Genomic DNA, 25,849 nt, shown 5'->3' on the forward strand with positions numbered 1-25,849 from the left:
CCTGCGCCAAGTGCCTATCCGCTGCAGATCTTCCTGCATTTTGCTGCAATTTTCTAATGCTTCAAGTTATCTGTATACTACAGCATCATCCGCGAAATGCCGCATGGAACTTCCGACGCTATCTACTAGGTCACATACATATATATTGTGAAAATCAATGGTCCGATAAGACTTCCAAGTGCCGTTGGATTGGTGGGTGGATTATAGGAAGGGAGAAATGGTGCGCCTTGTGGCTTTCGCTGTGTTATTCAGTGGTTTGGTATTTAACTAATTTGTAAATGAAAATTATAATCTTTTTTTATTACATTGATTAATTACTAAATAATTTTTCTCCCAGCTAAAGATTTGGTCAAGTTGCTAAAGAACTCCAAGTTAACTTGTGTTAAAGTGTTGTCTGTAAGTTGTGTAAGTGTCACTAAATCACTGTTCATACAACAGATTCCATACAACTATTGATTATGATGGAAGCAGTTATCTTCAGAAAAATGATCAGTAAAACCACAGAATATCAACCGCGCACAACACTGACGTATGTTACCTGAAACAATATTCTCCGCAAATCGTGCTTAATTAAATTCGGCCCCATACATCAGCTAGAAAAGTTTCTTATAAGGATCGTGCTATGAGCGCTGTTTTTAAAGAACCAATCTGATTAAAATTATTTTCATTAAAATGAGTTTGGGACCACCGGTGCACATTTATTTTTACACATTTGTATTACGTTCGGCATTTATGTCTGCAGAGTTGCGTAATTTGCGCTGAGATAATTGTTAAGATGGCGGCAGACAATTGATAGAGACTTTCTATTATTAGAGCAAATAAGATGAGTATTTGAAATGCTTATTAAACTTTACTTTCGTATTGTGCACTATTTAGACTTCATCAAGCAAACATGTGATTTTTTTCTAAGGAAAACAGAGATAAAAACGCGAAAACGCGATACAAATCGCTATCATCAACAGCTGCGCTCCTTGCAGCGGAAAGAAATAATTAACACTGATAATACTTACTGAGAGAGGAATTAAAGTTGCAGATGATTATTCACTCATATTTATAATAATAATGAACTCTAGTCTCAAGTAATAATCAACAAATAATTACAATTTCTTACAGACGTCAGTTTGATATGCGTCCGCAACCTACAAAAGCCAACGAACAAAAGGTAAAAACAAAGGAAGAGAAACGCAGATCATGAAAGGAATTTACAATTATCATTGTCTTTGTATGATACACATCGATATGTGCAATTACATCATAGAATATTATATAAATAATTAAGATTTATCATCGTTTTCATTCTTTTTTTCGTAAGTCGAATAGATAATTTTTATAACTGTTACAAGCATAATTTCCTCTCGTCGCACTGTAGCTAAAATTTATCTCGCGGATGTTACAGCCTCTGCGATTCCTTAAAAACCCATGTTTTTGTATTCAGAGAAAGTTCTCAGTCATATAGCTGGGGTTCGCTCGTGGCTAGCCTCGGTAAGCTCCGACTTGTCTGCTTTTCCTCACTTGGAGGGGTGCTCTTAAGTGAGTGCTTAACGTGCCGCTATTGTTCGCTACTTCTATTAGCATCTGCACCCATGGCTTCAGACACTGACTTCTGTTGTGCAACCAGTTGCCTCCTCTGCCTTTTCTAACGTTTAGAATTAACCTTTAGTGTAGTAGTTAGTCTGATCGCAAATAAATAGTGTTAATCAGATCCCTGAATTCGATGAGTCTTCTGTTGTAGGCACCCTGTCGAGTCCCAAAATTCGAATCTCTCGTAGACGTCCTGTGACAGAGTTTGGCGCTGATTCAGGTGACCAACCTGCCTTCGCTGGTAATTTGTCTTTCTGCATTTGTTCCTCACCGCTCGGAAATTGCAGACTGACCTTAAGCCACTGTCTTCCCCCTATCCTGTGTCAGGACACGACAAGTGTTGATATGCCAGACCTCAGCGATATGATTCCGGCTTCCGAACACCGATATAGTTCGTTGAATCCCCACAAAGAATTGGAAACTTGCTCTTCCCAATTCTATAGCACAATTTGGTATGCAAAAGATCGCAGTTCCTTGTACATGACACGCTCGGCAAAATTCCACTCCCGGACATATGAAAGAGTTAAGTTCGCAGTCTAGTTCGTCTTGCATATCAGGTAAGTTGTTAGATTGGTGCAAAAGTTCCTAGCGTTTTTCTTTTGCATGTTAGTGTTGCGACTGCAAGGGGTTTATTTACCGAATGTCATTTTATCTTAGTAATTCACTGTTGCTATTTGAGTTTACATATTGTCATTTGAATATAGTGAGTGGAGCTGTGGACGCTAGAAAACGGAGTGCCAAGTGCAGAATTCTAAATGTTTCTCACATTTTCTTTTGTTTACTTTCAATAGAGGGGTGAAAGCAGCGGAGGCAGCCAGAAACATTTGCGTCGTTTAGGCGAAATTTTCATTGGACACAGTACGGTAAGAAAAAAGTTTTCACGTTTGAAGGAGAATCTTTTTGACATTCGTGAGCCTCCACGTTTACAAAGACTTTGGGGTTTTATGAGGATCATTAATCCACATTTTTCCACGTCAGTGGACTCGAGAATTGTCAGACGTGATGGAATACCGTTATTCCACCATCGTGGAACATTTGCATGCGGTGGGGAAGGTTCAAAATGGGGTGTATGGGTACCGCACACTCTAAGCCAAGATCATAAGAAGCAGCGGGTGGCCATGGGAGCATCTCCGCTTGCTCGTCATCAACTGACTCGCGAACAACACCGACCACTCCTACCCTGTAGCGTTGCTGGTGACGAGAAATGGTGTCTTTATGCTAACATAAGGAAAGGAAAGGAATGGTTGAGCCCAAACAAAGCAGCAACTCCCCGTACAACGACCTGCGCGCATTCACAAAAGATAATGTTATGCATCTCGTGGAACAGCGACCCTGTGGTGTACTACGAATTGCTACCCGAGGTGGAAAAATCGCTGCTGACATTTATTACGACCAACTGAAACGTCTTGCAGACGTAATCCAAGAAAAACGACCGGGAGGACTGCTTAAAGTGAGGCTACTCAATGATAACGCCCGCCAACATTCTGCAATACTGACAAGAAACACTGTACAAGAGTTGGTTTGGGAAGTCACTATCATGCACCTTTAGATTTCCACCTTCTCCGTGCTCTATGGAACATCCTTGAAGGAACTTCCTTTCCGGATGAAAATGCGATCCGAACATAGCTCGGAGAGCTCTTCCCCTCATAACCATGTGATTTCTATAATCGCGGAAATGTATATAGTGATGGAGAAATTATTATGTTATGTGTATCTTTCGTGGCTATTGAACTTTCGTCAGGCCATGTTTAAACCGTTTGAAGCATTCGTAATACCGGGTACGGCTGAAGCGCTCATCACCCTTCCTGCGCCATTTGGTGTGTCTCTCTGAAGGTTTCCTTGAGTTTCAAGCAAAATTTGATGCAGAAGTGTTACTCGTCTAACTCTGTCACTTCGAAATTCGCAAACTATGCGACACAACTTTCTACTCAATACTAACAGAGCCATCACAGTTACACATTAATCACAGGTAAGTGCGGGGATGGCCACCGCATTTCGCTCAAACATACCATTGTGGCGAAATTACGAATGTTCCGGAATATTTTGAACAGACCTCGTACACAATCTTCTCCAACTTCTCCCTCAAACGTTCCACCACTGCTGCTTCTATAGCATGCGAAGCACATAAGCAGCCGATTACCATGTTGATACCTTTAACATTAACTTCATCCAAAATATTTAGCTTTCGGAATCTGTTCTAACCTCGCTAGATGTTGTATCTTTTAAGATCACAAACACGCCACCTCCACAGAAATGTGAATAGTGAGCTATGACCTTTAGAGAATTTTTATGTATGACCACAAAGGTACGCTTATGCTGCAACCTCGCAGTTTGTACCTTGAGTTATTGATGCATTTAACCTGCAGCTGCACTGTGGTTGCAGCATGGCCCCAAAAAACCACTCCAGGCGAGGATTAGGCAGCATCGCGATATCTCAATTGCGGAACAATGACATGTGTCTCCAAATCTGACTCTAATAAACTCGGTAAAGAAACTGAATTATTTCTGCCCATCGACTGGTCTGGTAAGTTACCCAATCTTAATCCTGTAGACACAATGCTCAAATCTGCAATTTTAGGTGCCATAACGTGAGTACTCAATCATGCAAACTAACCCCCTTTCCAAACCCGACAAAAAGATCAAAAGTTCCGATTTTTGAAAAATTTATGTTACAGCTTAAGATGAGAAATTATTTTTAAAAAAATACTGTTCTGAAATTCAGGTTTTAAAACATAAATGTTTATACACTGTTTTGTATGAGGGACAACCGCGGACGTAAGTAGACATCTTAAATAATAACGCTTGGCTACTCTTGAAAATAATTTATTGAACGACCAGTTTCGTAGCCCAGAAGCCACATCAGCTTAGATATGGTGAATCATGACATGAAAGTTGCACCGAACATTCCTTGTGCCGTGAATATGGAATCGCTTGAGGAACCGTGGACCCATACTTTCCGCTTACCTGACGATCAGCTAATTGCGTCATTTATTATTAGACAAGGAATGTTCAGTCCCGACCATGTTGCAACTTTAACGTCAATTCACCATGTCTGACCTGATGATGTGGCTTCTAGGTTACGAAAGCGGTGGTTAAATAAATTATTTACAAGGGCATCATAATTTCTAATATCTTAATCAAAACAATAAAACCACAAAATTTAATACAAACCTATCACTGCTTTGGAACGAAGCTCACCTTATCCTGCTTATAACTTTAGGTCTCTGAGGTCGCTGGCTGTCGTAATACATGTGTACTACTGTAAATCTCCTGTCCAGCGCCGACTTGTTCCACTGAGTTCAAAAACAATTCCCTGGCAGGAGGGGGGAGGGCGGGAAGGGGGGGGGGGGGTTCCGTCTGAAATTAAACCCTGCCGTAGAGTGTGTCTGCGACTATTTGGAACTAGAGGTGTAACGGAGCAATCAACATGCCTGCAGTTTGGTACCTCAAGTTCAGGGATAGCACAAAGTCTTGCCATGATTATAAAAATTTATAACAGAATAACTTTTTGACATAAAAGTTACATTTGATGTCGTTACATAGGTCAGTGTAACTAGTTTTTTTTATTTTATTTTTTTATTATTATTTTTTTAGGCCATTTACGCTAGTAGACCTCAACGTGTGCTCCCTTGATAGATCGGAGAATGTCGAGGCGGTATTCCAGTTCCCGCCGGGTGTTTCGTAACGTGTGTCCTGTCATAGTACCCACAGCAGCTTGTATCCTAGCCTTCAGTTCGTCGACGTCAGCAACTGCTGTGACGAAAACTCTGTCCTTGTTATAGCACCAGAAAAATAAGTCAAGGGACGTAATGTCTGGAGAACGAGGTGGCCAGGGTGTTGGACCGTACCTTCCAATCCACCGATCCGGACATTACTCCCCTCTGCAGACATTACGCCCCTTGACTTTTTTTTCTGCTGCTTTATCAAGGACAGAGTCTTCGTCACACCAGTTGCTGACGTCGACGAACTGAAGGCTAGGGTACAAGCTGCTGTGGGTACTGTGGCAGAGCACACGTTACGAAACACCCAATGGGAACTGGAATACCGCTTCGACATTCTCCGAGCTACCAATGGAGCACACGTTGAGGTTTACTAACGTAAGTGGTGTTAAGAAAAACTAGTAACACTAACCTATGTAACGGCACCAAATGTAGTTTATTATGTCAAAAAGTTATTCTGTAATAATTTTTTATAATCAGCGCAAGACTTTGTGCTCACCCTGTATATCTAACCACCATTGAGTGGCTTCAGCTGTATAAATTACTGAACTCTCTTCCTCGACCGCGACGGCACAGGCAGTGTGATACGCTATAAACATGGTGCCTCGCTGGAGTAATAATTTTTCGTCTAATGAGCTTATTTATCGCAGTAAGTACTGTAACTCCAAAAAGGTAGACATCTGCATGTCTCGGAATATCCTTCGCGCTACAACACTTACACAAAAGCTAATACTTCATCAGGGCTTAGATCCAACGTCATTAAATCATCGGGTGGAAATTTACTGTTGCTGCCGATCATTCACTGAGCGTCTGTTTGTTTAGCGTTGCATGTAGCATGCTGCCGATCATTCACTGAGTATCTGTTTGTTTAGCGTTGCTCATAGCATGAACAAGGTACAATGTAGATCCTACCTAATATGGTAAACTCCTGCTGTGCATTACTGTCAATAACGGAGTTCAACAATGAATGGGTAGGTCAGTGAAGTTCGAGAAAAAATTAAACAGGAAGGGACGTTAAAAGAAGCAGCACTCGTAAAAGTTTTGCCACCAGTGGAAAAATATCTCACCTCTCGTGACGAGAGGAAATTTGCGCGAATTAATAGGCGAGTCTGAAGGGCCGTTTGTCGGCGGTGATAGATAAATAGCGGCGGGTGGTGACGTGGAAAAGTCCGCGCGGCGGCGTCACTTTGATGGATGGCAGCGCTGCCCCCCACCGCTCCTACCCCCACCACCCCCGTCTGCCGCCCTATCGGCGCGCCCCACTCACTCGACGCTCTGTTGCCACCCCCGCATATGAACACTGCATGGCCCTGGCGAGTAAGGGTCCCCAACCTTCATCCCGTCACGCCACCGTGCTCTACTGACGAATAAATCTGCCCTTCTCAACATCTCGTTAATTTCTGTCTTGTCTACAGACGTCGTTTTCAGTGTATCATGACATGTGACAGCTTAATTAAACGACTGTTTGCACGACAGCTTTGCTACTGAGTAACATTTAACCTATCCGCGCTTCGGCGCACATCTGACTCGAACATTTTGGCAGAAATGGCACAGAAACAGACTTTATACTTACATTCCTACATGCTATTCGAAAATAACATGACACACATTCATCTACGTCTAGACATCAGTGTGTATCACATATTCATGTCTGTTAACGAATAAAATTTGAAACCAATTCATTTCACTCCTTCTACAACTCCTTTAGTGTGCTTAGTTACTTCTCTTATCCAATAGTTCACCTGTTCAAGATAATGCAGTCATGAATGAACAGATTAAGAGAGGAAAGCACTCCGACTATAAAATCTTGATTATGATGATAATGACAGGATTGTTGAAGAACACGGCATCGTAGTGATTAGCGTCCATACTAAATCATGACGAAAGATATAAAGAAATTATACTGAAATGAAAGTGAAACAAAATTCTTTGACGTTCTGACTAAACACACACACACACACACACACACACACACACACGCACGCACGCGCGCGCGCGCATGCACACGCACGCACGTGCATGCACAGTGTAGTGAAAGTTCTTCATTTGTCCGTCGTTTAAGATTTTTGACAGATTAAGTACAGAAGTATATCAGCCGTGTGACTCAGTGAAAATTAAACAAAGAGAAGGACCTGCCAACGACTCTGTGAGAAAACAGGGATGCATAAAATATTAAAAACTTCGTCAGGAATCGCGATATAGCTACCTAAAAAACGTGCAGGTCCTAATTACAATAGCCACTGTCCAAAGAAGCCCAGAAGTGTCAGAAACAACTGTTTTCAGTAAAGATTGCACTGTGCTACTTATTTTACGTCCGTTTTTATGATATTCTAAATAAGCACCACAATTTCACTGAGATATGTACAAGGGGTTACACTTGGCTCAGTGGAGTCCTCTGGTATCGACTCACCAATCGGTGTCAGGTTACAGTGACCAACTACTTACGGTATTGAAGGCAACGGCGCGAATGAGGCGTAATCGAAGGAAAATGACTCTCATCTTCTCTGATTCTATTAATGCCCTAAAAGCATTTCGTCAACTTAACCGAGCGCAATGCATTTTACGTTTGCACCAAGGGGCAGCAGGCAATCTAACATTGTAACTGAATTTTGAATTGTTTTTGTGATTGTTGACGCCAAAAAGTAAAAATCTTTCTAAATAATTTAATATGAATTCAAGGACTGTCCTTTCATGACTGTGTTCCATCAATGTCATTATTTAAATTTGAGCTCGTATTTATCTCTAAGACCTCTACTTGTGGACTGAACTCTGCTGTTATCATAGAAATAGAAATTCATGACAAACATCTAGCCAGAATACTCAAATGGTTATGAGAGAGAAAATAGCACTGCTCAAGTGACTTACATGTGCTTCCTTTGACATAAAGTGGCTGAAACTTCCATTTTTATTCAAACACACTTTGTTAATAGATCCACGAATTTATTTTCTGGTTACATTTGCATGAGTGTCTACCGATTTTGAAAACGTCTTGGACCTGTTTGTAAATGCACTGTGTCGTGCACTACTTCTTTCTATAACGTATGGTGAGCTGTCTGTTATTATGAACAGCTCCTCAGAATCTGCAAGGAAACGAATATATGTAAAAGACTGAATAGAAGAGGCGACTAGATGACAGGACGTTTTAATACATGTGTTAATACATGAGGGAATAGCTACTAAAGTATTATAGGGAGATGTAGAGTGCAAAAACTGTGGGAGAAGAGGGAGATTCGAATGTTGTTGTTGTTCCCAGCGGTGGGACTCACTGTATGAAACCTAATGTACCATGATGTAGGTTAAGATTAAAGGTCTTACACACTGCAGCCATGCACCCTTGTCGGTCCCTGCTTGCAAGAAAATGACGAACAAAAAAATCGGAATTTTGTTTGGTGCTAAATGTTGTTGTTGTGATTGCTGTTGTGGTCTTCAGTCCTGAGACTGGTTTGATGCAGCTCTCCATGCTACTCTATTCTGTGCAAGCTTTTTCATCTCCCAGTACCTACTGCAGCATACATCCTTCTAAATCTCTTGGTCTCCCTCTACGATTTCTACCCTCCACGATGCCCTCCAGTAGTAAATTGGTGATCCCCTGATGCCTCAGAACATGTCCTACCTACCGATCCCTTCTTCTAGTCAAGTTGTGCCACAAACTCCTCTTCTCCCCATTTCTATTCAATACCTCCTCATTAGTTAATGTGATCTACCCATCTAATCTTCAGCATTCTTCTGTAGCACCACATTTCGAAAGCTTCTATTCTCTTCTTCTCTAAACTATTTATCGTCCATGTTTCACTTCCATACATAGCTACACTCCACACAAATACTTTCAGAAACGACTTCCTGACACTTAAATCAATACTCGATGTTAACATATTTCTCATCTTCAGAAACGCTTTCCTTGCCATTGCCAGTGTACATTTTATATCCTCTCTGCTTCGACCATCATCAGTTATTTTGCTCCCCAAATAGCAAAACTCCTTTACTACTTTGTCTCATATTCTAAACTAATTCCCTCAGCATCACCCGACTTAATTCGACTACATTCGATTATCCTCGTTTTGCTTTTGTTGATGTTCGTCTTATATTCTTCTTTCAAGACACTGTCCATTCCGTTCAACTCCTCTTCCAAGTCCTTTGCTGTCTCTGACAGAATTACAATGTCATCAGTGAACCTCAAAGTTTTTATTTCTGCTCCATGGATTTTAATGCCTACTCCGAACTTTTGTTTCCTTTACTGCTTGCTCAATATACAGATTGGATAACATCGGGGATAGGCTACAACTCTGTCTCATTCCCTTCCCAACCACTGCTTCCCTTCCATGCCCCTCGACTGTTGTAACTGCCATCTGGTTTCCGTACAAATTGTAAATAGCCTTTCGCTCCCTGTATTTTACACCTGCCACCTTCAGAATTTGAAAGACAGTATTCCAGTCAACATTGTCAAAATCTTTCTCTAAGTCTATAAATGCTAGAAACGTAGGTTTGCCTTTCCTCAATCTTTCTTCTAAGATAAGTCGTAGGGTCAGAATTGCCTCATGTGTTCCAACATTTCTACGGAACCCAAACTGATCTTCCCCGAGGTCGGCTTCTACCAGTTTTTTCAGTCGTCTGTAACCAATTCGCGTTAGTATTTTGCAGCTGTGACTTATTAAACTGATAGTTCGGTAATTTTCGCATCTGTCAACACCTACTTTCTTTGGGATTGGAATTATTATATTCTTCTAGAAGTCTGAGGGAATTTCGCCTGCCTCATACATCTTGCCCACCAGATTGTAGAGTTTTGTCAGGACTGGCTCCCACAAGGCTGTCAGTAGTTCTAATGGAATGTTGTCTACTTCCCGGGCCTTGTTTCGACTTACATCTTTCAGTGCTATGTCAAACTCTTCACGCAGTATCATATCTCCCATTTCATCTTCATCTACATCCTCTTTCATTTCCACAATATTGTCCTCAAGAACATCGCCCCTATATAGACCCTCTACATACTCCTTCCACCTTTCTGCTTTCCCTTCTTTGCTCAGAACTGGGCTCCCATCTGAGTTCTTGATAATCATGCAAGTGGTTCTCTTTTCTCCAAAGGTCTCTTTAATTTTCCTGTGGGCAATATCTATCTTACGCCTCGTGAGATAAGCCTCTACATCCTTACATTTGTCCTCTAGCCATCCCTGCTTAGCCATTTTGCACTTCCTATCGATCTCATTTTTGAGAGGTTTCTATTCCTTTTTGCCTGCTTGATTTTCAGCATTTTTTTTTCCTTTCATCAATTAAATTCAGTATCTCTTCGGTTACCCAAGGATTTCTACTAGCCCTCGTCTTTATACCTACTTGATCCTCTGCTGCCTTCACTACTTCATCCCTCAAAGCTACCCATTCTTCTTCTACTACATTTCTTTCCCCCATTCCTGTCAATTGTTCCCTTATGCTCTCCCTGAAACTCTGTACAATCTCTGGTTCTTTCAGTTTATCCAGGTCCCATATCCTTAAATTCCCACCATTTTGCAGTTTCTTCAGTTTTAATCTACAGTTCATAACCAATAGATTGTGGTCAGAGTCCACATCTGCCCCTGGAAATGTCTTACAATCTAAAACCTGGTTCCTGAATCTCTGTCTTGCCATTATATAATCTATCTGAAACCTTCTAGTATCTCCAGGGTTCTTCCATGTATACAACCTTCTTTCATGGTTCTTGAACCAAGTGTTATCTATGAGTAAGTTATGCTCTGTGCAAAATTCTACCAGGCGGCTTCCTCTTTCATTTCTTATCCGTAATCCATATTCTCCTACTACGTTTCCTTCTCTTCCGTTTCCTACTGTTGAATTCCAGTCACCCATGACTCTTAAAGTTTCCTCTTCCTTCACTACCTGAATAATTTCTTTTATCTCGTCATACATTTCATCAACTTCTTCATCATCTGGAAAGCTAGTTGGCATATAAACTTGTACTACTGTGGTAGGCGTGGGCTTCGTGTCTATCTTGGCCACAATAATGCGTTCACTATGCTGTTTGTAGTAGTTTACCCGCACTCCTATTTTTTATTCATTATTAAACCTACTCCTGCATTACCCCTATTTGATTTTGTATTTATAACACTGTATTCACCTGACCAAAAGTCTTGTTCCTCCTGCCACCGAACTTCACTAATTCCCACTGTATCTAACTTTAAGCTATCCATTTCCCTTTTTAAATTTTCTAACCTACCTGCTCGATTAAGGGATCTGACATTCCACGCTCCGATCCGTAGAACGCCAGTTTTATTTCTCCTGATAACGACGTCCTCCTGAGTAGTCCCCGCCCGGAGATCCGAATGGGGGACTCTTTTACCTCCGGAATATTTTACCCAAGGGTACGCCATCATCATTTAACCATACAGTAAAGCTGCATGCCCAGGGGAAAAATTACGGCTGTAGTTTCCCTTTGCTTTCAGCTGTTCGCAGTACCAGCACAGCAAGGCGGTTTTGGTTAGTGTTACAAGGCCAGATCAGGCAATCATCGAGACTGTTGCCCCTGTAACTACTGAAAAGGCTGCTGCCCCTCTTCAGGAACCACACGTTTGTCTGGCCTCTCAACAGATACCCCTCCGTTGTGGTTGCACCTACGGTACGGCTATCTGTATCGTTCAGGCATGCAAGCTTCCCCACCAACGGCAAGGTCCATGGTTCATGGGGCGGGGGAGTGGAGATTATCTCCAACAAATAATAGAAGACATCGAGTATTATTATTATTATCATCATTGTGAAACTCAAAATAAGTAAAAAGGTCATTAAACTTTTCAGCTCAGAAAAAAAAGATCTACAATTATTTTTGTGGTTAATAAGTATTTTACGTCTTTTTCCAGATTCAGCTGTACGGGTTTAACGCGGACCTGTACCACAACATGACAGAGGCGCAGCACAAATCGCAAGGCATTGTGGGCGTGTCCGTCATGCTGCAGGTAGGTGGCGATGTAAATTACCTCTCATCACAGAAATTCATTGATTAACTTTATTTCGTGTATTGCACATACGAGTAATTAATGGAGGAAACTGTAAGTACATAGCTTCTCCTTCCCTTATCATTGATAAAAACCAGCTGAGTGCTCTGTAAATCAAACTTGAATCTTAAGCTAATTAAATGAAAGAAGACAGCACGTAAGCCGCAAAGTTCTCTTACACGAAATTCAATGAATTTAAAGATGCAGTTTTATTCTTGTGAGAAGAAGGTGGGACCAACTGTCCGTTGCTTCTTACGATGTTCGCACATGATCGATCTTCCTTATGTAAAATTTGAGTAGACGAGTAATGTATTCTTTGGCTCAGGGGAAGAGTACATTACACATACAGCCTTGTGCTGTTAAGTAACTATGTTCAAAGTAAAATCAGCTGAATTTTGATGATAGGTTGAAAGATAATATTGTGTGTGATGTAGGAATGATTTACTATTTCTTTCTTTAAGGCTTTTCTGGAAAGATTCTCTCAACCAAACACAACTTTAAAGGGAAATGTGCTCTGGCTAATGGTTTATATTCCACTTTCATTGCTTCCAGCATCCGAAACCTTTGAGGACTTCCTGATAACGCCTATCTTCATATTATAACATTAGCGATTCCCGAAAGGCTTCACAATTGACAAACATGTATGGGAATTGGATGTACGTCCTAATGTGCTTCTTCTCGTGCCCTTGGTCTATCTCCTTCTCCCTCTTTCTCCTCTTTCCCACTCTGTCTTTCCATCACCTCGTCCCCCCTCGTCTTCATTTCCTTCTCCCCTCTCTCACTGGTCATCTCTTTCTTCCCTCCCCCCCCCCCCCCATGCTTTGGCTATTCACTCTCCACCACCCCCTTCCTCCTACTGTTGCCCCCTCCCTATGGCCCTCTTTTACTGATATTGCAAAGGACACTTTTATTAGCAATTGAAAACGCTTAAAATGAATAGCTACATCGACTGGGCTCTTTGGTACACGGGTATGGGAGAGACCTCTCCAGGTGTTAGATCTATGAGGATGGTAGCTTCCGTAACAGTATTCTGCACTGTTTTACTGCACGAACGGGTAGGATTACAAAGCTTCGGACGATTCTAATCATAATGAGATATGCCATACGCTAAAACTGACTGTGGAAAAAGAACGAAACAGTACGGTACATTTTCGCAGCACAGCACAGCACCTTTTTTTCTCGCAGCCTTGTTTGATAGAAACCAGTACATTACTGTTTATCAATAAAATTTGACCGCGCTACAGTCCAGAACCGCGCGACCGCTACGGTCGCAGGTTCGAATCCTGCCTCTGGCGAGGATGTGTGTGATGCCCTTAGGTTCTAGGGGACTGATGACCACAGCAGTTAAGTCCTATAGTGCTCAGAGCCCCTTCATTCTAGTGGTTATGATAAGATAAGAAGGAAGTTAATTAAAGAGTGCTCTTGTGAACTGAGTTTTATCAATCTTTATCAGTGGAACATTTCCTGACTGGCTAAAATACACTGAACTTACGTCTCTTTAGAAGAAGGGAAATAAAGAGATACCATCAAACTATCGACGAATTTCACTTTTGTCGGCTTTTTCGAAAATATTTTAAAAGGTTGTGTTCAAACGTCTCCTTAAGCATCTGACTTCAAAGTCATTTTCTGAGTCATAGTCTGCGTTCCTTAAGGGTTCCGATATAAGGAAAACTGTGTAACGGACAGTGAGAATGTACTTCATACATTAGGTAACAAATCTGAGGCTATTAGCACATCTGTGTCCTGTCAAAAGCCTCTGACTGTATGCATCACAGCGTTCTTTTATGTGAATTATAATATTATGGTTTCACTGGCAGTACTGGGAACTGTTTCGAGTCTTACCTATTAGGAAACAAACGGAGTCGTTGCGAAATACCATTGCGGTATGCCGTCAGTCTTCTTCTGATAGAGAATTATTTACATGTGGTGTTCCTTAAGATTCGCTCTTGGGTCAGTTGCATTTTCGTGTGTTCGTTAATCACCTCACGTCTGTTAAATTGACAGATGGAAAGTTCGTTTGTTTGCAGATAATACAAATGCTGCAATAAGTAGCATGTCAATTACAGATTTAGAGATGGCTGCTAATCAAATTTTCACTGACATTGAAAAGTGATTTAAAGCTCATTCAGCCCCGTCACGGGTTGCGCGGCACCTCCCGCCGGAGGTTCGAGTCCTCTCTCCGGCATGGGTGTTTAAGTAGTGTGTAAGTCTAGGGACCGATGACCTCAGCAGTTTGGTTGCTTAGGAATTCACACACACAAAGCTAATCCACTATCATTAAACTTTGAAAACACCCACTATATGCAGTTCAGAAACTGTAAGAGATTTCTTGCACACATGGATATCGAAGAGGTTGACACTGTTAAATTTCTGGGATTACAACTTGATATAAATTGTGGTGGGACGGCATTCGAGAGAATTGCTAAAGCACATAAAGAAGTTTCTACCTGCAATGAGAATGATGTCAGAAGTAAGAGATAGAAACATAAGAAACCTTGTCTATTTTGCTTACTTTCATTCTATTATGTCATACGGGATCATATTCTGGGGTACTCGTCCAATCAAGCGAGAGGTTTTATCGTGCAAAAGCGTGTAACAAGAATCATTTGTGGAGTAAATTCAAGAGCATCGTGTAGGAACGTGTTCAAGAAACTTTGTACTCTAACTATTGCTTCTCAGTATATGTATTGCTTAACGAAATTTGTTGCAAGCAATGTATCTCTATTTCCAGCCAATAACTCAACACATAATATAAATGCCAGGAACAAGAACAATCTACATTAAGACCTAAAATCACTTACCGTGGTCCAAAAAGGAGTCCGTTACTAAGGAACATACGTTTTCAATAAATTGCCAGCAAGCATTAAAATCTTGGTTTCAGATGAAGCACAGTTTAAACAGAGTCTGAAGGACTTTTTGATAGGCAACTCCTTCTACTCTGTAGATTAATATCTTAACAGGGACTGTTCGACCAGCTTAAGTAAAAATTCTCTTAGACGTCAGTCTTGACAGCACTCGGTCGCATCAGTCAAGATTACGTACTTTGTATATGATAAATTTATTAAAAGTGCATAACTATGTTTCATTCTGACCGTGTAATAATTCTGTAAATCTTAGCAGTTCCAGTTTAGCGCTTTGTATTCACTTACTTTACAATCTTCGGACGAATGATCAGGCTGGTGAGCATTATATTCAAATGTGTTGTGGCGTTCGTGTTATATTTTCTGACTTGTTCCACATCAACGAGAATCATATCATTTTTGGGTCTATGGAACGAAAACTGAATCTAATCTAATCTGATCTGTATCTTCTATTTCCAATTCCCATTAATTTTATGATCTTACCTCAATAATAATAAACACATCGCTTAGAGACGCATACAAATTTACACAGCTTATCTGCGTGAATTCCACCACTAAAATACATAATAAAATCTTGTAGTTAAATACCACATGCTACTTGGGGCACTGATTATATGCGTAACTCTGACACGGAAAGCTTGGAGCGTTCGTTCACGCGCAAACGATAGGAACGGTGGTACGTGGTAACTTACTCCAGCATTCTCCCAGGGGCATTCCTATGATATTTTTTGTGTTGAGCAACACTTCTTTCTGGAGAAAATGGGATAAGGAGACGCAAAAGTACAGCAATTGAGGGCACGCTTAATTCTAAGACTGGAAAGACGCTCACCAAACACTTTTCCCGTATCATATTCGAATCATTTATATTTATTTTATAAGTTGCTTGTACCCATAGAACTATGGATTAACATACCTTGAATAAAGTGAGTTTTGTTGTTGAAATTATCGGTATTAAGTTCAACTCCTAAAACGATTTTGCTCCTTCTAGCAGATGTAAATTTGTTTGTTGGAGGGTGTATGATGCCATTGGTATTACACGTGTCAGTAAGATGAACAAGTATAGTTCAGTAAGACAATGTATGCCTTAAAGTGGACTGTGGTCCAAGCTTAAGCCGAACAGAAGTCGCGGAGACTGGACAAACAGTAAATGCCCAATGCAATTGGGTAAACGAAGTCATAGTGACTTGAACCCTTTCATTTCATTATGTTCCCTCCCCAAGTATGTAAAAATTGACTGTGTGTGTGTGTATCCTTGAATAGCTCAGAATCTCCTGGAAAAATTTCGACAAAACTTGATACATATATGACTCACTGTCTTGAAAAATAATTTGGAGTGCTGGGCCCGCTAATGGCTGCGGTTGGAGTGTAAAGGGTGTGGCATTTAAAAACCGAACTTGAATACACAGTTTTAATGGAATTTCCTCTCCTTTGCTGCCTATTCTACGGGACTGGCATGGGTGCATGAATCAAGTACCTGCTCCCGAGCCCCACATGCAGCAACGTTCACTGAACAATCGTTGATGAGACACTGCTGGTAGTCCCTGGTTTATCTGGGCGATCAGCTGCTCAAAGGCAACTCTACTGAGCAGTACACATCTCCTCAGCCGTCGTCCTCCCTTGTCATCTGAGGTCCGTGGTGTACCACAGTTGCCTCGGCGCCATTTTGTCGCCCACGGTATACTTTGACCACGACGCCACGCGAACAGTTTACAAACCGTAGCCATTTCGGAAATGATTCCACCATTCGCACGTCAGCCAATGATCACGCCCTTTGGACGCCAGATGAATGGCTCTCTTTCCACATCACGACAATGACTGCACTGTTTTCCGCGTCCCCCGACACGCTTCATATACCCTCCACTTCTAGTGCTGCCACCAGCCGTGAGTGGTTATTGCACGACGCCGTCGAACATATGCGATGGTCACAGTATTCTGATGCGATCGCATATGTAGTTGATCTGTCTGCATCCAAAGTAAATCGCGTATTCATGTGTGAGAATGTGCTAGTAAATATGTGCGTTGCGTGTATCTGAGATACGACGTGGGCACCAGCCCGATATTCACCTATTTGGATGTGAGAAACCGCCTAAAAACTACATTCAGTCCTACAGGTTCGCCAGCTCTCGTCGTTAATTCGCGAGGCGGGTTCAGACCAGACCAGGCTCACCTACCCGAATCCCATCTTTATGGACACATCCTGCACTTTTTTTTGGTTGCTGGTCTCATTTTATACGCTTAGAGGTGGGACTGGCAATGGGAAGTATTGAAACGTGACACGTAATTCTGGATCACTTGAACCAGTTTCAGCAAAATTTGTTGTTGGGAATATAGTATAGGGCTAGAAATACATCTAGCACCCCAGAGGATAAAGTAAGAAGATGCTGGCGTGTGCTCACAACACACGAACGTAAGAGAAAGTTTCAACAAAACTTAGTGTCATAATAAATGTTTTACAGCCAAATTCCTATGAAATTTTTTAATTGCTAAACCAGGCTCCAAAGCTCATTCACTTTGAGTACTCCACAGATGCTTCTTCACCGATGGCCACGTCATAAATTGGGGAAGTCAGCATATACGTGAAGCTCCTACATAAAATTGAGTCTTCTAGTAGGAACGTTACGTAAATTGTAACTTCCCTCGTGTTCTGGTGCAAACATCTATGGGCTATTGAAAATGACTTGCCATTCAAACCCGGTGAGCGTTTGATTGTAACAAACGTGACTGTTGCTATTAATGTACTGGCTGATGCTGTCTTTCAGTATTGAACCAATTATGAACGCTGTTACTGTCTGCGGAAAAATACTGTGGGGGTAAGACACCAGTAAAATGTCTAATTCTGGGAGAGAATTGAGTGGAAAATTAATTACCAGCATCACTCCTGAATGACTGGAGCAATCTCCACCAAATCTGTAACGTATATATTTTATGTTAAACTGACATTTTAAAATACACTTCATAGGTTTTATATTGCATTTATACTTAACATTATAAGTAAATAAATGAAATTTGTTTTTGCCGTATAGCCAGATTTAATTACTTCTCCCTTTGTAATTAATTTTTAGGATAAATAAGTATCCGGCTAAAGTTACGTAATCAGCTGACTGCGTCTTAAAGTGATGATACTGTGACAGATGACTTCTACATTAGGACTGACGAAATTTATGTGATCGTGGTCGATTCAAATGTACTTCCTGAAGAATGAAGCTTTGCATATGAAAACTGCGAACGTGCGTTTCATACTATTTTTGTTGAGTGTAGGCCAAAATGGATAGAGGGAGGAGATTTAAAAACTGAAAAGAACTGTAATGGCGTTTTATAATTGTAGACGAATCTTGTATTCCTAATTAAAGATCTGGGGAAAAACTGTGGTCACAATACTGGGTATGAAATATGCTTTTGTGAAACTAGTGGAGAATTGTGGTGAATGGTTTCGGAAAGGTGTGTAACGTTGATTGGCTTTTATTATGCATTGCTAGCAGCCTTTTTATGAGGTGATTTCAAGTAGAAAATTGCGCTAGCACCATATAAAGCACTTACACACACTTCGCCTGCTGCAGTAACAAAACTGCACGATACTGCCATCGGAACAGTTCCACACGCACCCCGTCCCACACGTCTTGTCGCAGGTAACTTTCGTTTCCAGATCATTGTTAAATCTATAAAACCAACAACATTCCTATGATAATTGTAACAGCTGTTATACCAAACAGGAATGACACAGAAAATTAGTGAATTTTGCAAAGTATTAAAAGAGCACTACGTGCCCTAAATTAACATTAGACAACAGTCACACGTTATGCTAAATGTTAGTTTAACTTCAGAGTGAAAGAAACAGTATTTAAATTCAGAAATAGTATCCCTAACAGCTTCGTCCCGAAGTACAGATTTCAGCTGCGTCAGAAAGTCATTGTAAAAGCGCTCATTGTATAAGGCACCTAACTATTTGTAGCGCCTCAGTGCAGTCACTTCTCATAGGTTGAACAACGGTGTTTGTTATATGACTAGTGCCTACATCCGCCTACATGTAGTCGTGCATAGTCCTGGTATCTAGTAGTACATGTCCCCAATACGATCATTATCAGCATGTATTTTTTTTTCACTGTGAACAAATAAGTTTTGCATTAGTGTATCTCTTATAGCAAACTAGTTATTTCTTCCCATCGTATCCATACTCAAGATATCTACTATGGAATGTTAATATGCTGACTGAAGTCCATTCGTTAAGTGAACGTTGTTATCAACCTTTCAGTCACAGGTGAAGCAATACTTTCATTGGTCTAATCATGATGTAGACAAATTGCTTACTTTTTGTTGAACTATTCTGCGCGGGTGCTGCTAATATTAATACATCCGAATCTGCACTTTTAATGCAAAACTTCATAATTATACGTCGACCATACTTATCTACACTCCGGAACTAAAAATTAAATGTCCTTCGCCATATTGTTATAACGCGTCGTTCGTTAAAACGAGAGATAGACGGCAAACACAAACGAGATCGTTAGTGGTTAAAAGAAAGGCATTCCGTCAGGAAATGACGTACCGTCGAAGGTTGAGCGCAATGAACACAAAGTGGTGAGGGAGCCCCACTTAACAACAAGTGGCGATGGTTAAAAAGACAGTGCCTGATACGCAACCTAGCTAGAATGATCTCATGGCGAGAGGGCCGAGAGAAGGGCGTCCAAGCCCCTGGGAGATGGTTAATAACCCGGAGCTTGTCCCCATGTAGGGAGGACCAAAGTGGCACCGCCTACATAATCTCAGCATCCTTCAGTTTATATTGCCTCCATTTTTGTGGATATTTCAGTTGATCATTCTTAAATGTAACGTGGCACTTGCTCACAGCACGTGTGTGGTCACTATCCATATTATCCCCTGGGTAACTATGACTAGAAGTCACTTGGTTCCTCTGCCTCTGCTTTACTACTGCACAATCAACCATACACTGAAGAACCAAAGAAACTGCCACACCTGCCTACTATCGTGTAGGGCCCCCGCTGGCACGCACAAGTGCCACATCACGACGTGGCAACACCTCGACTAATGTATGAAGTACTCAAAGAGGGAAGTGAACACACGAATCCTGCAGGGCTGTCCATAAATTCGTTAAGAGTACGAGGGGATGGCGATCTCTTATGAACAGCACTTTGCAAGGCATCCCCGAAATGCTGAATGATGTTTATGCCTGGGGAGTTTGGTGGCCAGCGGAAGGGTGTAAAATCAGAAGAGTGTTCCTGGAGCCACTCTGTAGCAATACTGGACGTGTGGGCTGTAATATTGTCCTGCTGGAATTGCTTAAGTCCGTCGGAATGCACAATGGACACGAATGAATGCAAGTGATCAGACAGGATGCTTCGTACGTGTCATCCGTCAGTGTCGTATCTAAACGTATCAGAGGTCCCATATCACTCCAGCTGCATAGGCCCCACACCGTTACAGAGCCTCCACCAGTTTGAACAGTCTCCTGCTAACATGAAAGGTCCATGGATTCATTAGGTTGTTTCCATGTCCATCCGCTCAATACAATTTGAAACGAGACCCGTCCGCCAAGGCAACATGTTTCCAGTCATCAACAGTCCAATGTCGGTGTTGACCGGCCCAGGCGAGGCGTAAACCTTTGTGTCGTACAGTCATCAAGGGTAAACAAGTGGGTCTTCGGCTCCGAGAGCCCATATCGATGATGTTTCGTTGAATGGTTCGCACGCTGACACTTGTTGATGGTCTAGCACTAAAATCAGCAGCAATTTCCCAGAGGGTTGCACCTCTGTCACGTTGAACGATTCTCTTCAGTCGTCGTTGGTCCCGCTCTTGCAGGATCTTTTTCCGGCCGCAGCGATGTAGGAGATTTGATGTTTTACCGGATTCCTGATATTCACGGAACACTCGTGGAATTGTCTTCCACATGTAACACGTTATCTTTGGAGTTTTATAACATGTATTTCTAATAACCCTTTCAGGTTATTCTAAATATTCTTTCTCAGCTCTTGTTTTTTGTCTGTTATTTCTATGAACTCTTCGATGGTGCCATAATTTTTTTCAGTTTCTTCATCGCTGGTATTTGTTGTTAGTAAATATACTTGAATTTTTGTTATGCGAGTTGCGTTACCTTATAACTTCTTCATGAGTATCCAGTCTCTCCTGCGAATGTAAAATTAGAGAGATTCGAGAGCGCACGGAGGCTTTCAGACAGTCGTTCTTCCCGCGAACCATACGCGACTGAAACAGAAAAGGGAGGTAATGACAGTGGCACGTAAAGTGCCCTCCGCCACACACCGTTGGGTGGCTTGCGGAGTATAAATGTAGATGTAGATGTAGAGCTCATTCTTTCCAATCCGAACCTACTGGCACGTTTGTGGTTGTCTTGTGTGCCTATAGTCGTGTTAAAATCTCCAGTGAGGAGACCTTTCTCTTTTGTCTGTTATTTCTACGAACTCTTCGATGGTGCCATAATTTTTTTTCAGTTTTTTCATCGCTGATATTTGTTGTTAGTAAATATACTTGAATTTTTTTATGCAAGTTGGCCTACCTTATAACTTCTTCATGAGTATCCAGTCTCTCACATGTTAGGTTTTCATTACATTATGTACCCATTTCTTTGTTAATACAATAGCTACTCCTTTTCCCTTGATTTTCGGTTTCCACTTCGAATTATTCTGAAATCTTCTGGTCTAAAGTTACTATTCCAACTCATCTTGTCTCATATAGTCCTAGAATATGCAGTTGACACTTTCTCCTTATCTTCTGGAATTCCTCCAGTTTTCCAAAGTTAACAGAGTTAACACACTGAATGTGTCAATGTCAAATTTATCTTTTCTTTTTTTATGGTGTTCCCGGTCCTTCTCTGAAGCATATCGTGGAATAACGACATGAAAAGCTTCGCCACTTCTCCTGCAAGAGTTGCGGCTCCTAAACCCATGATTGCTAAGGATACAGACGTTGTTACATTTTGCTTTTGTTGCGACTGACTGGATATCTTAAAGGATATTTAATGCGGTAGTTTCCAGTTGCTTTCCACATCTCCATGCCGATGGCCTTGGTCGCTCATGCACCTTCGCGGGTAGCTTCCCCACCAAGAGGAAGGGTGTTCCCAACATCTGTTCGCTCCTCCGCCCTGCAAGGAGACCGTAGTCAGTTGACAGAATTTGACTCCTTATTCTGGGAGACATTCAGCCCCCACCGACGTTGGCCGCCTGAAGTGTTACCACTAGAAAGTGTAGATCGGATTTTTCCCTTCTTTGAGTGTGAGACCATATTGCACTCCTCATACCCTTCCTCGGTTTGCGGAGCTAAACGTAAGCAAGTAAACGGAATTATAAGTGCTAATGCAGGAGTAGGTTTAATAATGAATAAAAAAATAGGAGTGCGGGTTAGCTACTACAAACAGCATAGTGAACGCATTATTGTGGCCAAGATAGACACAAAGCCCATGCCTACTACAGTAGTACAAGTTTATATGCCAACTAGCTCTGCAGATGATGAAGAAATTGATGAAATGTATGACGAGATAAAAGAAATTATTCAGGTAGTGAAGGGAGACGAAAATTTAATAGTCATGGGTGACTGGAATTCGAGTGTAGGAAAAGGGAGAGAAGGAAACATAGTAGGTGAATATGGATTTGGGGACAGAAATGAAAGAGGAAGCCGCCTGGTCGAATTTTGCACAGAGCATAACTTAATCGTAGCTAACACTTGGTTCAAGAATCATAAATAAAGGTTGTATACCTGGAAGAATCCTGGAGATACTAAAAGGTTTCAGAGAGATTATATAATGGTAAGACAGAGATTTAGGAACCAGGTTTTAAATTGTAAGACATTTCCAGGGGCAGATATGGATTCTGACCACAATCCCTTGGTTATGAACTGCAGATTGAAACTGAAGAAACTGCAAAAAGGTGGGAATTTAAGGAGATGGGACGTGGATAAACTGAAAGAACGAGAGGTTGTAGAGAGTTTCAGGGAGAGCATAAGCGAACAATTGACAGGAATGGGGGAAAGAAATACAGTAGAAGAAGAACGGGTAGCTCTGAGGGATGAAGTAGTGAAAGCAGCAGACGATCAAGTAGGTAAAAAGACGAGGGCTAATAGAAATCCTTGGGTAACAGAAGAAATATTGAATTTAATTGATGAAAAGAGAGAATATAAAAATGCAGTAAATGAAGCAGGCAAAAAGGAATACAAACGTCTCAAAAATGAGATCGACAGGAAGTACAAAATGGCTAAGCAGGGATGGCTAGAGGACAAATGTAAGGTTGTAGAGGCTTGTCTCACCAGGGGTAAGACAGATACTGCCTACAGGAAAATTAAAGAGACCTTTGGAGAAAAGAGAACCACTTGTATGAATATCAAGAGCTCAGATGGCAACCCAGTTCTAAGCAAAGAAGGGAAGGCGGAAAGGTGGAAGGAGTATATAGAGGGTTTATACAAGGGCGATGTACTTGACGACAATATTATGGAGATGGAAGAGGATGTAGATGAAGATGAAATGGGAGATACGATACTGCGTGAAGAGTTTGACAGAGCACTGAAAGACCTGAGTCCAAACAAGGCCCCGGGAGTAGACAACATTCCATTAGAACTACTGACGGCCTTGGGAGAGCCAGTCCTGACAAAACTCTACCATCTGGTGAGCAAGATGTATGAGACAGGCGAAGTACCCTCAGACTTCAAGATGAATATAATAATTCCAATCCCAAAGAAAGCAGGTGTTGGCAGATGTGAAAATTACCGAACTATCAGTTTAATAAGTCACAGCTGCAAAATACTAACGCGAATTCTTTACAGACGAATGGAAAAACTGGTAGAAGCGGACCTCGGGGAAGATCAGTTTGGATTCCGTAGAAATGTTGGAACACGCGAGGCAATACTAACCTTACGACTTATCTTAGAAGAAAGATTAAGAAAAGGCAAACCTACGTTTGTAGCATTTGTAAACTTAGAGAGAGCTTTTGACAATGTTGACTGGAATACTGTCTTTCACATTCTAAAGGTGGCAGGGTAAAATACAGGGAGCGAAAGGCTATTTACAATTTGTACAGAAACCAGATGGCAGTTATAAGAGTCGAGGGGCATGAAAGGGAAGCAGTGGTTGGGAAAGGAGTGAGACAGGGTTGTAACCTCTCCCCGATGTTATTCAATCTGTATATTGAGCAAGCAGTAAGGGAAACATAATAAAAATTCGGAGTAGGTATTAAAATTCATGGAGAAGAAGTAAAAACTCTGAGGTTCGCCGATGACATTGTAATTCTGTCAGAGACAGCAAAGGACTTGGAAGAGCAGTTGAACGGATTGAACAGTGTCTTGAAAGGAGGATATAAGATAAACATCAACAAGAGCAAAACAAGGATAATGGAATGTAGTCAAATTAAATCGGGTGATGCTGAGGGAATTAGATTAGGAAATGAGACACTTAAAGTAGTAAAGGAGTTTTGCTATTTAGGGAGTAAAATAACTGATGATGGTCGAAGTAGAGAGGATATAAAATGTAGACTGGCAATGGCAAGGAAATCGTTTCTGAAGAAGAGATATTTGTTAACATCGAGTATAGATTTAAGTGTCAGGAAGTCGTTTCTGAAAGTATTTGTATGGAGTGTAGCCATGTATAGAAGTGAAACATGGACGATAACTAGTATGGACAAGAAGAGAATAGAAGCTTTCGAAATGTGGTGCTACAGAAGAATCCTGAAGATTAGATGGGTAAATCACATTAACTAATGAGGAGGTATTGAATAGAATTGGGGAGAAGAGGAGTTTGTGGCACAACTTTACTAGAAGAAGGGATCGGTTGGTAGGACATGTTTTGAGGTATTAAGGGATCACAAATTTAGCATTGGAGGGCAGCATGGAGGGTAAAAATCGTAGAGGGAGACCAAGAGATGAATACACTAAGCAGATTTAGAAGGATGTAGGTTGCAGTAGGTACTGGGAGATGAAGAGGCTTGCACAGGATAGAGTAGCATGGAGAGCTGCATCAAACCAGTCTCAGGACTGAAGACCACAACAACAACAACTTATCTTCAGTCATCTAGTAGGCGGCATCACCAAAGTGTTACGAATTCTGACTGCACACTCGCCTTACAACAAATAAAGCGCCAAGAAAGCAAGGAGGGAACTAAATGAAGCTAAATGGCTTGAGATCTTATGTGATGAGGTTCGCGTCTTTACACAGTCGTCGGATGTATAAATATGATGATGTTGGACCCCGCTGGGCAGGATGCCTGCGATGATCTATCTGGGGTGTCACTAGGCCGTTGTACCATTTCCGGAGGCTCACTGTACCACGATTGTTGCAAGTGGTATTTGACATGTCGGATACTGGCAACAAGTCACATTTGACGTCTGAGCTGGTCCCACACGTGTTCTGTCGGGAACCTGGCTACAGGAGCACTTCAGCATCATGCAGATAGCTCACAGGATTACATGCCATGTGAACACGATCACTGTTCTGCTGAAAATGGCACCATAGCACTTTCGCGTAGCAGGGGACTCAGGATGGTCGTGATGTACCACTGTGCCATCAGACAGCACTGACGAGCTGAAGTCACACCCAGTGGCTCCCCAGAGCACAACGCCAGGAGTGGCACTGCTGTGCCTCTCTAGAAACGATTCCCGGTCGCCACCATATTCTCGATGGTCATCCATGGTAGTGTAGAACTGTGGTACCTCGCTGAACACAATGCGATGCCATTCATCGACAGTCCACGCTTCCCAGTCGCAGCAA

General features: G+C 41.6%; 1 protein-coding gene across 2 annotated transcripts in view; it reads left to right on the forward strand.

The window, feature by feature from the left end:
• Positions 1–25,849, forward strand: part of LOC126412735 (carbonic anhydrase-related protein 10-like) — a 962,152-nt gene that overhangs the window by 813,554 nt on the left and 122,749 nt on the right. For both annotated transcript variants that reach the window (XM_050082466.1, XM_050082467.1), the window contains exon 5: positions 12,137–12,232. In XM_050082466.1, coding sequence (XP_049938423.1) covers positions 12,137–12,232 — 96 coding nt within the window. The remainder of the gene's footprint in view (positions 1–12,136; positions 12,233–25,849) is intronic.

This window comes from Schistocerca serialis, chromosome 7 (assembly GCF_023864345.2).
Source record: "Schistocerca serialis cubense isolate TAMUIC-IGC-003099 chromosome 7, iqSchSeri2.2, whole genome shotgun sequence".
NCBI classification, from domain to species: Eukaryota; Metazoa; Arthropoda; class Insecta; order Orthoptera; family Acrididae; genus Schistocerca; species Schistocerca serialis.